Below are 13,889 nucleotides of genomic sequence, written 5' to 3' on the forward strand. Positions count from 1 at the left end.
GGGAAAAAATACATCCCAATTAATTTTAAATCGCAAAGTTGGAGGTTAAATTGCTGAAAGAAGCTAAACAAAAGTTTTACTCAAACTGTTCTCGTCTTGTTTGTTATCCTCAAATATTTGTGATACAAATTAGAATGACTTCACTTGGGTCACAATTAACTTACTGTGTGCAGACCGTTAGGCGCAGGGAAGGTTGCGTGAACGTGTGCGTGTGTGCGGTTATAGGGATCGGTGGCCCAGCGGTTAGCGCGCTGTGCCACAAACCTGGCCACCCAAGTTCAATTCCCGCTCACGGCCAACGCCAGTGACAATTATCAGAGCCAGTCATGGACCTCCCCTTGGTCAATTCAGCATAAATGAGTACCTGGCGCAGTGTGTAGTAAGCATTGCCACTGGGGAGACAAAGGCGGCCGGGCGTAGTACTGGCCATCGACCCCCCTCTCGTGCGCCGTGCCGCCTTCATAGGTGCTCGCTGACAGCACTTGTCCCAACAGTCCGTTGAGGCTTAACGAGGGAACCTTTATCTGTATACGTGGTTGTCCCCGAGGCCAAAACATTGTAAAACACGGCTGCGTCGCCGTCCAGACTTAATTAACAAGCGGCACGACAGGTAGCGAGCCGGCTTACCTCCGAACCTCGGTCCGATCCATCAGCATTGTTCTCTGTCAGTCGACCCACTTGTGCCCGATTAGGATGCTTTGTCAGCAACACTACCCGTGCTCTGACCGTGACCTTTAAAGAACCTCATTTCATAGCTCATTAAAGCAAGGGGGGGGGAGCAGTAGGGAAGGAATATCGGCCTGGAATGATTGTTGTCGTGCACTGCACGTGTTGTCTTACAGCACGGGTGGAGGAACCTAGGAGCCACCTTCGATTAGCACGGTTGGCTGCGTACGGTGCGAAAGAAATTGAACAAACACACACACACATGGCCTGCATACAGCCCGCAAATTAACGTCTCAAAGCCTGCGGGCCACGTGATGCCTACCGCTTCAAAACAGCCCGCAAATGACATTTGATCATCGCTGCAAACCCCTTCAAAGTCGAAATAAATAAGTAAAACTTTGAAGATGCTTGCATGGATGGGTACATATTTTTCAGGTGCTAGAGGGGAATGTAATTTGAACCTGCCCAAACACCGCGTTTGATCAGAGATGTGTTGTCCATCGCAATTTTGTTCGGAAAAGAAAGCGGACTTGAGGAGAGCGTATTGCTGTAAGGAATAATGACCGATGGTCACGGATGGTGAGTGGCAGTCAATGACGTCCACCGCGGAGATGGAGCGATGAAATCACCTTGGGTGCAGGTGCTAGGCGGATTATCGCATCGCAGAATGGTGACAGGTGGCAATGACTTGGGGAGGCCTTTATCCCGCAGTGGATTGATCATGGCTGACGATGGCGATTATGATGAACGCTCTGTTTATAATATCATCATGCTCAGTCACCTGTAAAGGAGAGCAACATTTATTATCTGTCGTTATGATGGCGTAACGATAACGACAAAGTAACCTTGTAACCACGCAAGGCGACGTTATCGTCATTGCTCACTCTTGAAGAGAGAGAATGACTGAGAGGTGCGAGGAGGATCCACAGACGAGTGGGGAAGGCATCAGCCAGATGGTGGTGAGCTGGTTACAAATCCCCCCCCCCCCCGCCAAGCTCTGCAATCCTCTCTATATGAAGGTGGTATCGGCCAGTGAATGAGTGTTCACATGTGCAGGGGAAACCGGAGTGGCAGGAGACAAGTATAACCCGTAAAAACAAAGTTTTTCACTATAAATCCTTTATGTGCGTGGCGGCTAGAGTCCTCTCGTCCTCTGGCTTGAGATGGCTGCCACCTATGGGTCAGATAATTGCCAGTATTAATCAATTGGTAATTAAATATTTAATAATTTGTTTTCCCTAAACAGTGTAAAATTTTGGAAAAAAAAATTCACGAACATTAATTGTCTCGCACAACAAGTCTGTGTGGAAAATGTCAGCTCGATTGGATCACGGGAAGTGGGTTAAAAAACGACCGAAAGATTTGCACGGTCGTAAGCAAGCAAGCAAGCACGCAAGCAAGCAAGCAAGCGAACTTAATATAAAGGATTTAAAAAATCCTTCCTGTGCCAAGGACAGAGTGGAGAATTCAGCAGTACCAAGTGCACTACCCTGTGGGGGTGCCACATTTTTGCCCGGATGACACGTTGTGGATGGAGGAATATGTAGATGCGGACGCCATGCAATTGCAGAGTGGCTACCAAAACATGCAATTTGTATGTTAAAAGCGCGCAGTATAATGGGGGCAAGATAATGTTATTCCGTAGCATTTCTGCTTAATCGTGTTGTGAATGTTGTATCTTGTATGTTTGCCGTGGGGATCTTTTTCCCGGCGTTGTTTTGTTGACACTATTTTCTGTTTTTATTTTAGTTCGTGGCAGAGAGGAATTGTTTAGTTTATTAATCGCAATGCTCCACAACAGCGCATACTGATTAGATTTTCGTTTTTTTACTTCACACCCTGGTCTTCCTTGAGAATAGACACTAAAGTGTAGTGGTCAGGGCACTGGATCCGCAATCCAGAGGCCATCTAGCCACGGTTTTGAGATGTTAACGATCTCGCCTGGTACAGAGGAAGTCTCGATTTAAAGCTTTCGTGACTGCAGGGATTCATCTTCTTGTTTTTTTCGGTAAAGTCACGTAGAAGGGAAGTAATAAAATAATAAAAATAAAACATTATTATTTTATTACTTCCCTTCTACGTGACTTTACCGAAAAAACCAAGAAGATAGAGGAAGTCGTGAGCTCGATCGGGACCCTGACGATGCCTGTACATTTGCAGTTTGCGTGTTCAGTCTCCCCGTGGTCGCATGGATTCTTCTCTGGGTCCTCCGGGTTTTCCCTCCACATTTAGAGTCAAGCATTTGGCTGCTATAAATTCCCACGTGATAAGGCACTTTGCTGAGCTGTCGTTTGTGGCCAGGTCGCATTCTGACAAAGAGCCATGAAGCTCAGTGGGCCTTACCTGGTAAAATAAAAAATATATATTTCGATCCCATCTCCCGACGATGCAAATGAAAGCATGGCGCAAGCTTCTTAAATCTCCCCTCTCAAGCCCCACTGCCTCTGTCCACCCAGCAGTATAAAAGGGCAATGCCACAGGTCACCGATCTGCAAGTTGCGTGTGGTGGGGTCAAGTGCGGGGACTTCCACCTCTTCCAAGACGTCTGGCCAGCGAGCAGGACTAAGCCGAATGGGTCTGTGGGATTTGAGCTTCGTCGAGTGGTGACTCTTCTGCCAGCGGTGGTGTCAGCAGGCGCTTGCAGGGATGCCCCTTTTACATTCCGCGGAAAAGAGACCACGTGTCTTCATAGGGATATTACTTGGTCATGACAACCGTCTACTTAGCTGTGTACCATTCACGTGAAACGCCAATGTGTTTATTTGCATTAGCCAATGCATTGTTACGCGCTTGTTATTTTTGTTCCTGAATTCATTGGCTGTTGCTCGACTGCAGTAACCCAGCTCAGAACACCGCTGTCAGAAGTGCACAGCGGCAGGGTAATCGCGACGACTGCCGCGAGAACACACACCACGGGCAGCGCGATATCAGAAACTCGCATTCGCGCGCGCCACTTACAAAGAAGATGTATCTGATTTACCCATGAGCCACGTACTGCGATACCGTGCTAAGAGTATGTTGCTTAAACCAGCTGTGAGCACTCAAGAGACCAAGATGAGGGTCTCGTTTTCAAGAGTGAGCTGGAATCAACAAAATGATGAAAAAAATCTAAAAGAAACAACAAAAAAGTACAGAAAGCAATCGGCGCTGTGTACTCTGGTGGCCACTGTGTACTCCACTGTTGTGTACTCTGGTGGCCGCTGCTGTGTACTCGGGGTACTGCCTAAGAATCGTGGACATTTATCGATTCACCACTTGCACTTTAAGACAACTCGATTATTTTTCATGGATCTCGAGTTTTTGTAAGAAATGAGACAAAATTCAACCAAACTAAGGCCTACCGAGACCAACTCGAATCATTGACTTGCGTTGAACCATGACATGGAAACGTTTTGTTTAAATTGGAATCGGTGGGGTTGGTGGGGTTGGTGGGATCGGTGGGGCTGGTGGTGTTGGTGTGGTGTGGTGGGATGCGATGGGGTTGGTGGGATGCGGTTGGATCGATGGGATGTCGTGGGATCGGTGAGGTTTGGGGGGTGCGTGGTGTGCCGGCGTTCGCTCACCCGCTTGCGGAGGTTGTAGGTGAGGATGAGGTTGCGCGAGAAGGAGTTGGCGAAGCCGGTGTAGAAGTCGAGCACCTTGAGCAGCGCCTCGCGCTTGATCACGTGCAGGTCGCAGTAGGTGAGCGCGCGCACGTTGGCGCACGACTGCGCCAGCGTGCTCTCCTTCCAGAAGACGTCCCCGAACACGTCACCCTTGCCTGCGAGCCATCGCCGTCATCGCCCACTGTGATCATTGTCGTCGTCGTCATCATCGTCGTCATGGTCACTACGATCGTCATTGCCACCACCGTCTCCATCGTCATCGTTATCGTCATCGCTGTTGCTTTGGTCGTCCTCGTCATCGCCGTCGTCATCATTATCATCATCATCGTCACCACTATCTCTATCATCACCACTTTCTACATCATCTTATTAATGATTACGTGTGTCATCTTCATCGTGGTCCGTGTGATCAACGTCATTGTAATTGCCATCATTGTCATCATCGAAATCAATGTCATCGTCATGATTAGTATCAGCACTATTATCGTTATCACCTTCATCATCATCATCAACATCATCATGATCAACATGGTCATCATGAAGTCATCACCATCACCAGGCATGATCTATCCACTGTTAGACGAAGGCCTTCCAAAGCCAACAGCCCTGCGATGCGACAATCCGTCTGGCTCAAATCAATAAACCCAAGATTTGTAACGCGCGGCCGCGTTCAGCAACAAAAAACGGAGGCGGCAGCGCGGACGGCACAGAGAAAAATGTTACCAAACTGAACAAAAGAATAAACAGATGTTTCTAGTCCGGTCATAAAAGCGCCGATTCGTCCCGGCTGAGCGGACTTCTGTCGGCAGAGACCGTTCCGGACCACCGCAGATGAACAGCTCCCTTCTGCTGGCCCAAGCCGCGTGGATCACAGCAGCAGGTCCAGAGCAGATGAGCGTTGCTTTTGTGATGGTACAGATGGGTGGCTGGCATAGCTCAGGTGGCGTCGCGCCTGATTGGCTCATGGGTGATGACGTCACGACTGTCCCTCTATTTAAGAGCGAAACAGGAGGAGGGTTTCTCCACAACTCTGGCCGTCGCCTGATGATGCTGGTTGTAATTGCTGGCAAAACGCCGTACTCGAATTGTAAATGTTGTGGCTTTACTCTCCAACACACCGGTGTGCTGTGTGCCGTACTTGTAACGAATTGTCCTGTTTTGTTCACGCGACAAACCTGAATAATTGGCTGTGTCGGGTGGTGCCGAGTTTATATTCACGCGATCGAACCCAAGAAACCTCTATTGCTACAAAAGCGAGTACTGCGACCTGCGCACAAGTATCACTCGATGTCCCTCATTTTGCCTGCATCGACCACCAGTAATCATCCTTTCCAGCGACATGATCTGCCCATCATCATAATCATCATAATGAGAATCGTCGTCATCATCACCCATCAAAATCAGGATCATTGCCACCATGATTATCAGGCGGGCCCGGTGGCTGTGATTGATGGAGAGCTTAGGGACAGGGACCATTGTCTGCACCAGTTACGGAGAGAAATAAGTTGAACATACATACAATGAGGGAAAAAAGTATTTGATCCCCTGCTGATTTTGTACGTTTGCCCACTGACAAAGAAATGATCAGTCTATAATTTTAACGGTAGGTTTATTTGAACAGTGAGAGACAGAATAACAACAACAAAATCCAGAAAAACGCGTGTCAAAAATGTTAGAAATTGATTTGCATTTTAATGAGGGAAATAAGTATTTGACCCCCTCTCAATCCGAAAGATTTCTGTCTCCCAGGTGTCTTTTATACAGGTAACGAGCTGAGATTAGGAGCACACTCTTAAAGGGAAATCTTTTTTTTTTCCCTGACAAGTATAATACAATCACAAGTATAATACTATAAACTATTTTACCAGGTAATGGCCCACTGAGCTATATAGATTTTCTTTTCACAAGCAACCTGGCCACAAACCATAGCTCAACAAGTGGCCTATCATCATGTGGAAATTCATAGCAGCCAAATACTTTCAACGCACGATGTTAATTCGAAATGTGGAAGAAAAGATATGGAGGGCTTGGAGAAAAATCCACACGACCATGGAGAAAACGCGCAAACTCCAAATATACATCAGGCGTCAGGGTCGAGATCGAACCCACGACCTTCCACATACCGGGCGAGGGAGTTAACATCTCTAGCCACAGCGGCGCCCGCCTCTGCCACATCGCCTTTGCCACATCGCCTCTGCCACATCGCCTCTACTACATCGCCTCTGCCACATCGCCTCTGCCACATCGCCTCTGCCACATCGCCTCTGCCACATCGCCTCTGCCACATCACCTCTGCCAGACGCTTGTAAATGAATGGCCTCGTGCGCACGAGACCAAATGGGACCCTCTTACAATTCTAACAACAAATTTCAGCCCCGACTACAAATGAATATCATTTGCAAGACTGCAGCTATACACCAGTGTCGCTGTAACGGTGAAGTGAACGGTGGGCCGTTTTATGGATATACCGAACCCCATGTAACAATGGGTTTACCCTCTCTGGCAATAAAACGGGTGTTAAGATGTTAAAACACCAAGGAATCCTGTCCTGCATTCACGACACGTACTTGTGGTGAAGATGCAAACAAAAAAAACACGCTCTGATAACATTTGGCATTGTCTTTGAAACTGATTGGTCCACACCAGAGGCAGCTTTCTTTAGAGCCTCGTCTTAAAAGTGTTAGACCAGAGAACGCCAAAAAGGCGAACAGCACAAGCCCCGTCAAAGTAATGTGGAATTTCAACCGCTGACTCAGGGCCTGGCAAGAGGAGGTGACCACTGCCACTCTGGCATATATATTTGCGAGCATTAATCCGCCGCCGCTATAATTTAGAACTCGCCGATGATTTCCTTAATCGGCTTCGAAATCTGCTTTGGCGGTTTTACTGCCGCAGCTGCTGTTGATGATATTGTTATCACTCTTATCAAGCTAACGTCGGGCCCTTGCCAGCATGCGATGCGACAGGCATACATCCGAGCCGGCTCCCGTATGGAAATGTAAATGCGCCTCATTAAGCTGTGTTATGGATTGACATTGTTTGCACTCATTCAATCAGAGGTATTCAGCAAAGAGCATAAGTAGATTCTTGATCTTCAGCCAGGTGCTGTGTCTCAGCCACAGGGGGCTACGTGAACATTTCAAAGGCAGTGGAGCTAAATATATCCGTGCTGCACGCAATGCCCTGGGTGCTTGCTCGTGTATGCCAGCCGTGTGTGCATGTGTGTGTGTGTCAATGTATGCACGTTGTGTGTGTGCATGTGTGCATGCACGTGTATGCACGCTTTGCGTGCATGTGCGTGTAGGTGAAGGTGTATGCATGATGTGTGTGTGTGTGAGTGTCTGCATGCACGTGTATGCCAGCCGTGTGTGCATGTGCGTGTGTGTCAATGTATGCACGTTGTGTGTGTGCGTGTGTGCATGTACGTGTATGCACGCCGTGCGTGCATGTGCGTGTGTGAAGGTGTATGCACGATGTGTGTGTGTGTGCGTGTCTGCATGCACGTGTATGCACGCCGCGTGTGCATGTGCGTGTGTGTCAATGTATGCACGTTGTGTGTGTGTGCATGTGTGCACGCACGTGTATGCACGCCGTGCGTGCATGTGCGTGTGTGAAGGTGCATGCACGATGTGTGTGTGTGTGCGTGTCTGCATGCACGTGTATGCACGCCGTGTGTGCATGTGCGTGTGTGGGAAGCTGTATGCATGCTGTGTATGTGTGCATGCATGTATGTGCACGGTGTGTGTGTGAGTTTCTGCACGTGTATGTGTATATGCACGCTGTGTTTGCGCATGTGCATTTCTGTGCACGCTGTGTGTATGCATGCTGTGTACGCGTGTGCGCACTGTGTGTATGTGCGTTGTGTGTGAACGTGTGTATTTCTATGGACGCAGTGCATGCATATACATGCTGCGTGTGAGTTAATCCACGCTGTGTGCATGTGTGTGCGCGTATGCATTTCTGTGCTCGTGTGTGTGTACGTCTGTGTGCATGCTGCGTGAGTGTGCATGTGTGTGTTCGTTGTGTGAGCTTATTAATTCCGATGCACTCTGTGCGTGTGTGCGCGTGTGTGAAATAACTGGAGCCGACCAAAATTTCACATTTTGAGTCTGAATCAATTCTGGATCAATGCCAATCAATTTAAACTATTTCTAATTAAATCCAAGAGAGTCGGGTCAGGCTCGGTTGTAATAAAGATTGCATACATTTTTTTTGGTTTGCATACGATTGATATAGAGGCCAGGACACAGGTTGGATAATGTTTGTTTTTGCTGAGCTCAGGGTCAAGAGAATCCCTCTCGCGACATCGTCGCTGACCCAACGAGGTGACCCCACTACGTCAACAGCTGGTGATTAATTCCAGTGACGTTTCATGTTTAATTTAACTAAACTCTGGGCGACAGAGGAACGTGTGGATCAGAGAGCGTTCGCTGGCCATGACGTCGTTCAAACTGTTTATAAAAGTAAATGGGGTTGGGCAGGACGCACTGCGCGTCTGTCTGTTGTTGTAACTTGCGCGTCCGCCCGAAGTGGACGTCTGTGGTAGGTAGATACAAAAAAAGCGCTTCATAGCTCATCGGATTTTTCCAGGATAAATATATATGAAGAAAGATTCGTCAAGAACCGTGGCGGAGTGGTAGCGGAGGAGGAGGAGCGGAAAGCGTCCGATGGAGGAGGTCCACCGAGGAGATGAAGCTTTGCAATCCGCTCGTGGGCACATGTTGGGTGGATTATTACATCCTGCAGGCCTTCAACCGTGGCAGATGATGATGATAATAATAATGCATAAGAACCAAATTTGAAACGTAAATTCATTGACAGTACATTGGAACGATGTTTTTTTTCACCTTTTTCTAATTTTGATTCCAATTGTGCCGTCGACGCGACGTCACGGACCAAAGCATCCAATCGGAGCTCTCGGAGAGCAGCGCATCATTCCCTGCTAGAGAACGGCACGTGGAAGGAAGGTCGCACAGAACTACCTCTGAGACCGCTTCTTCAAGTGGCCTTTTCTGTTAATCCACACACTAGGGGCACACTTGCCCACACGCCCTTCTAAAGAGAATTGTTCATCACGTTACAAACAAAAAACAATGTTTTAATTCTCAGAATTGGAATTATGTGAAATGAATCGATAACAAAAAACTCAAACAAATTCGATACCATTGTCTTTGCACGCCGTCACTGGTGTCCGGGCTGAGACCAACAACCCTCTACACTCGAGAACCCGGTTTCACGGAGATGCGGGTTCAGTGAGGCTTACACTCACACGCACGAACTCTGACCCCTGAGCCACTCGTGCCACTCGCCCACCTCTTGCAGGACATTGTTGTTGATGCTTTACTGTTCACCCTCTTCCGAGTCGTGAAGGAGCTTGAGAAAAAGTCCCCTCTGGAGCCAGCGGTCTTCATGGCAAAGGCCCGCAGGCCACTAACGGACCCAGGTGGCCGTTAGTGCGGCCCCTGGCAATACGCAAACGTGAAAAGACCCCTTGCAGGGCAGTGTGGCGGCCCTCACATTGATGATGTCTTATCGGCCAAAGTGCCCTCCCCTGAATAAAACTGGTTTACAGTGACCCCCTCTCTCAAGCTCCCTGTTAGCAGAGACCCCCTTCCGTCAGGCAGCATTGTTCGGCGAGCAATTGCAGGGCTGCACCTTTACCTGTTATTTTTGGGGAAATGCATTACGCGACTAAGCACCGCTCAGCGTTTCCCAAAGTGCTCTCGTTTTAGAGGAAAAGGAACGCGACTGAACACTCGTCTTGTGGGTGCACTAAAGTTGGATTCTTTTTTTCCATGGCGCCTTAACGATGGCTGTCGTGTCAGCTGGAATTGTTGGCGAGCGTGCGCTACGCACTCACCGCTCAGCAGAGTATAATTGAGCGGCAATTGCCCCGAGTGGTTTCTCTTCTCAATGTTTAATGACCGCGCAACGTTGTTAATTTGGAAAAACGTACTAAAAAACATAAAAGGCAAAAATAAACACGCACACGCAATGTGTACACCTCCCAGGTGAGTACGGGCAGTCTGTGTATCATTTCGCAAAAGTTGTAAGGAAAAAAAACACACAACCGCACAGCTATAAGCACACTGTTGCTCAGAGTGATCCATTTTAACCCCCCCCCCCCCCCCCCGCTATCGGACTACAAGCAACGTCATTCATGTAATCCGCTCCCAAACACCTTTGTGTCTTATTTGGTTGTGCAAGGCCCTGTTAAGCTCGCTGGCTCGTTTTCAATAACAACAAAAAATCCTTAAGCTACGCAGAGACAGACACTGCCTATGAACGGGTGAATTATAAATACGGCGGGCATCAATGTTTAACTACCGGCAGAACAAAGAATAGCTTTGAGCATTGATGCTACGACTGGCATCTGCGTAAGCGCGTAATCCCTATTGATAATTTTTTCCACTGTGCGCCTGCTACGTGAATCGCCTAACCGCCCACTCGCATGCATCACTCCCATTACCTCTGCCCCAGGAGGCAGAGCCCAAATGTTCACTCGCAGAGCCTCACAAATTGCTTCGCTGTCACGCGAACACACACACACACGCGCGCGCGCACGCACCGAAAACACACACGGACACGCGCGCGCACGCACGCGCACGGACACGCGCGCGCCCGTGCACACTGCGCGCGAACCCTCAATGTGATCACCGCTAATCCGCGCAGTGTCAACTTTAAGACGTGATGGAGGTTGCCCGAGTGGCTTAGGTGGATAACATCGCGTGTCGGAAGCGCTGGGCCGGCACCGTTGAGAAACCTGGGTTTCGAAGCCCGGGTTTCAGCCGCACTTGATTCAGCCTCTCATCAGGGCCGCGCACGGCCAAAGGGTCTCCGCAAACGAAAGGGTCTCCCCCCAATGGGCCTGGATTTTTTTTTGTTTGTGTCGCTAATGAATCAGGGGACACCAAATGGCACTCCGTGCTGGGCCGCCGGGGAGTCTCTGTGCAGCCCTGCCTCTTGCGCATGAATTATTAAAGCAAAATCAACTTTTAGATGTTTAATGTGACTTTAGGGTTCGTGAGTGGTTGTAAGGTGAGGGTGGTGAGTGGTTGTGAGGTGAGGGTGGTGAGTGGTTGTGAGATGAGGGTGGTGAGTGGTTGTGAGGTGAGGGTGGTGAGTGGTTGTGAGGTGAGGGTGGTGAGTGGTTGTGAGGTGAGGGTGGTGAGTGGTTGTGAGGTGAGGGTGGTGAGTGGTTGTGAGGCGATGGTGGTGAGTGGTTGTGAGGTGAGGGTGGTGAGTGGTTGTGAGGTGAGGGTGGTGAGTGGCTGTGAGGTGAGGGTGGTGAGTGGTTGTGAGGTGAGGGTGGTGAGTGGCTGTGAGGTGAGGGTGGTGAGTGGTTGTGAGGTGAGGGTGGTGAGTGGTTGTGAGGTGAGGGTGGTGAGTGGTTGTGAGGTGAGGGTGGTGAGTGGTTGTGAGGTGAGGGTGGTGAGTGGTTGTGAGGTGAGGGTGGTGAGTGGTTGTGAGGTGAGGGTGGTGAGTGGTTTTGAGGCGAGGGTGGTGAGTGGCTGTGAGGCGAGGGTGGTGAGTGGCTGTGAGGCGAGGGTGGTGAGTGGTTGTGAGGTGAGGGTGGTGAGTGGTTGTGAGGTGAGGGTGGTGAGTGGTTGTGAGGTGAGGGTGGAGAGTGGTTGTGAGGTGAGGGTGGTGAGTGGTTGTGAGGTGAGGGTGGTGAGTGGCTGTGAGGCGAGGGTGGTGAGTGGCTGTGAGGCGAGGGTGGTGAGTGGTTGTGAGGTGAGGGTGGAGAGTGGTTGTGAGGTGAGGGTGGTGAGTGGCTGTGAGGTGAGGGTGGTGAGTGGTTGTGAGGTGAGGGTGGTGAGTGGCTGTGAGGCGAGGGTGGTGAGTTGCTGTGAGGCGAGGGTGGTGAGTGGTTGTGAGGTGAGGGTGGAGAGTGGTTGTGAGGTGAGGGTGGTGAGTGGTTGTGAGGTGAGGGTGGTGAGTGGTTGTGAGGTGAGGGTGGTGAGTGGCTGTGAGGTGAGGGTGGTGAGTGGCTGTGAGGTGAGGGTGGTGAGTGGTTGTGAGGTGAGGGTGGAGAGTGGTTGTGAGGTGAGGGTGGTGAGTGGTTGTGAGGTGAGGGTGGTGAGTGGCTGTGAGGTGAGGGTGGTGAGTGGTTGTGAGTTGAGGGTGGTGAGTGGCTGTGAGGTGAGGGTGGTGAGTGGTTGTGAGGTGAGGGTGGTGAGTGGTTGTGAGGTGAGGGTGGTGAGTGGTTGTGAGGTGAGGGTGGTGAGTGATTGTGAGGTGAGGGTGGTGAGTGGTTGTGAGGTGAGGGTGGTGAGTGGTTGTGAGGTGAGGGTGGTGAGTGGTTGTGAGGTGAGGGTGGTGAGTGGTTGTGAGGTGAGGGTGGTGAGTGGTTGTGAGGTGAGGGTGGTGAGTGGTTGTGAGGTGAGGGTGGTGAGTGGTTGTGAGGTGAGGGTGGTGAGTGGCTGTGAGGTGAGGGTGGTGAGTGGTTGTGAGGTGAGGGTGGTGAGTGGCTGTGAGGCAAGGGTGGTGAGTGGCTGTGAGGTGAGGGTGGTGAGTGGTTCTGAGGTGAGGGTGGAGAGTGGTTGTGAGGTGAGGGTGGTGAGTGGTTGTGAGGTGAGGGTGGTGAGTGGTTGTGAGGTGAGGGTGGTGAGTGGCTGTGAGGTGAGGGTGGTGAGTGGCTGTGAGGTGAGGGTGGTGAGTGGTTGTGAGGTGAGGGTGGAGAGTGGTTGTGAGGTGAGGGTGGTGAGTGGTTGTGAGGTGAGGGTGGTGAGTGGCTGTGAGGTGAGGGTGGTGAGTGGTTGTGAGTTGAGGGTGGTGAGTGGCTGTGAGGTGAGGGTGGTGAGTGGTTGTGAGGTGAGGGTGGTGAGTGGTTGTGAGGTGAGGGTGGTGAGTGGTTGTGAGGTGAGGGTGGTGAGTGATTGTGAGGTGAGGGTGGTGAGTGGTTGTGAGGTGAGGGTGGTGAGTGGTTGTGAGGTGAGGGTGGTGAGTGGTTGTGAGGTGAGGGTGGTGAGTGGTTGTGAGGTGAGGGTGGTGAGTGGTTGTGAGGTGAGGGTGGTGAGTGGTTGTGAGGTGAGGGTGGTGAGTGGTTGTGAGGTGAGGGTGGTGAGTGGCTGTGAGGTGAGGGTGGTGAGTGGTTGTGAGGTGAGGGTGGTGAGTGGTTGTGAGGTGAGGGTGGTGAGTGGTTGTGAGGTGAGGGTGGTGAGTGGTTGTGAGGTGAGGGTGGTGAGTGGCTGTGAGGTGAGGGTGGTGAGTGGCTGTGAGGTGAGGGTGGTGAGTGGTTGTGAGGTGAGGGTGGTGAGTGGTTGTGAGGTGAGGGTGGTGAGTGGTTGTGAGGTGAGGGTGGTGAGTGGTTGTGAGGTGAGGGTGGTGAGTGGTTGTGAGGTGAGGGTGGTGAGTGGTTGTGAGGTGAGGGTGGTGAGTGGTTGTGAGGTGAGGGTGGTGAGTGGCTGTGAGGTGAGGGTGGTGAGTGGCTGTGAGGTGAGGGTGGTGAGTGGCTGTGAGGTGAGGGTGGTGAGTGGTTGTGAGGTGAGTGTGGTGAGTGGTTGTGAGGGTGGTGAGTGGTTGTGAGGGTGGTGAGTGGTTGTGAGGTGAGGGTGGTGAGTGGCTGTGAGGTGAGGGTGGTGAGTGGCTGTGAGGTGAGGGTGGTGAGTGGTTGTG

The 13,889-nt window shown here is 50.7% G+C and overlaps 1 protein-coding gene across 3 annotated transcripts in view; it reads right to left on the reverse strand.

Moving 5' to 3' along the window:
- Positions 1 to 13,889, reverse strand: part of LOC133342361 (potassium voltage-gated channel subfamily H member 1-like) — a 149,484-nt gene that overhangs the window by 21,589 nt on the left and 114,006 nt on the right. For all 3 annotated transcript variants that reach the window (XM_061551471.1, XM_061551470.1, XM_061551472.1), the window contains exon 10: positions 4,230 to 4,426. In XM_061551471.1, coding sequence (XP_061407455.1) covers positions 4,230 to 4,426 — 197 coding nt within the window. The remainder of the gene's footprint in view (positions 1 to 4,229; positions 4,427 to 13,889) is intronic.

This window comes from Lethenteron reissneri, chromosome 14 (assembly GCF_015708825.2).
Source record: "Lethenteron reissneri isolate LAM-NWPU_2019-01 chromosome 14, ASM1570882v1, whole genome shotgun sequence".
Taxonomy (NCBI): Eukaryota; Metazoa; Chordata; class Hyperoartia; order Petromyzontiformes; family Petromyzontidae; genus Lethenteron; species Lethenteron reissneri.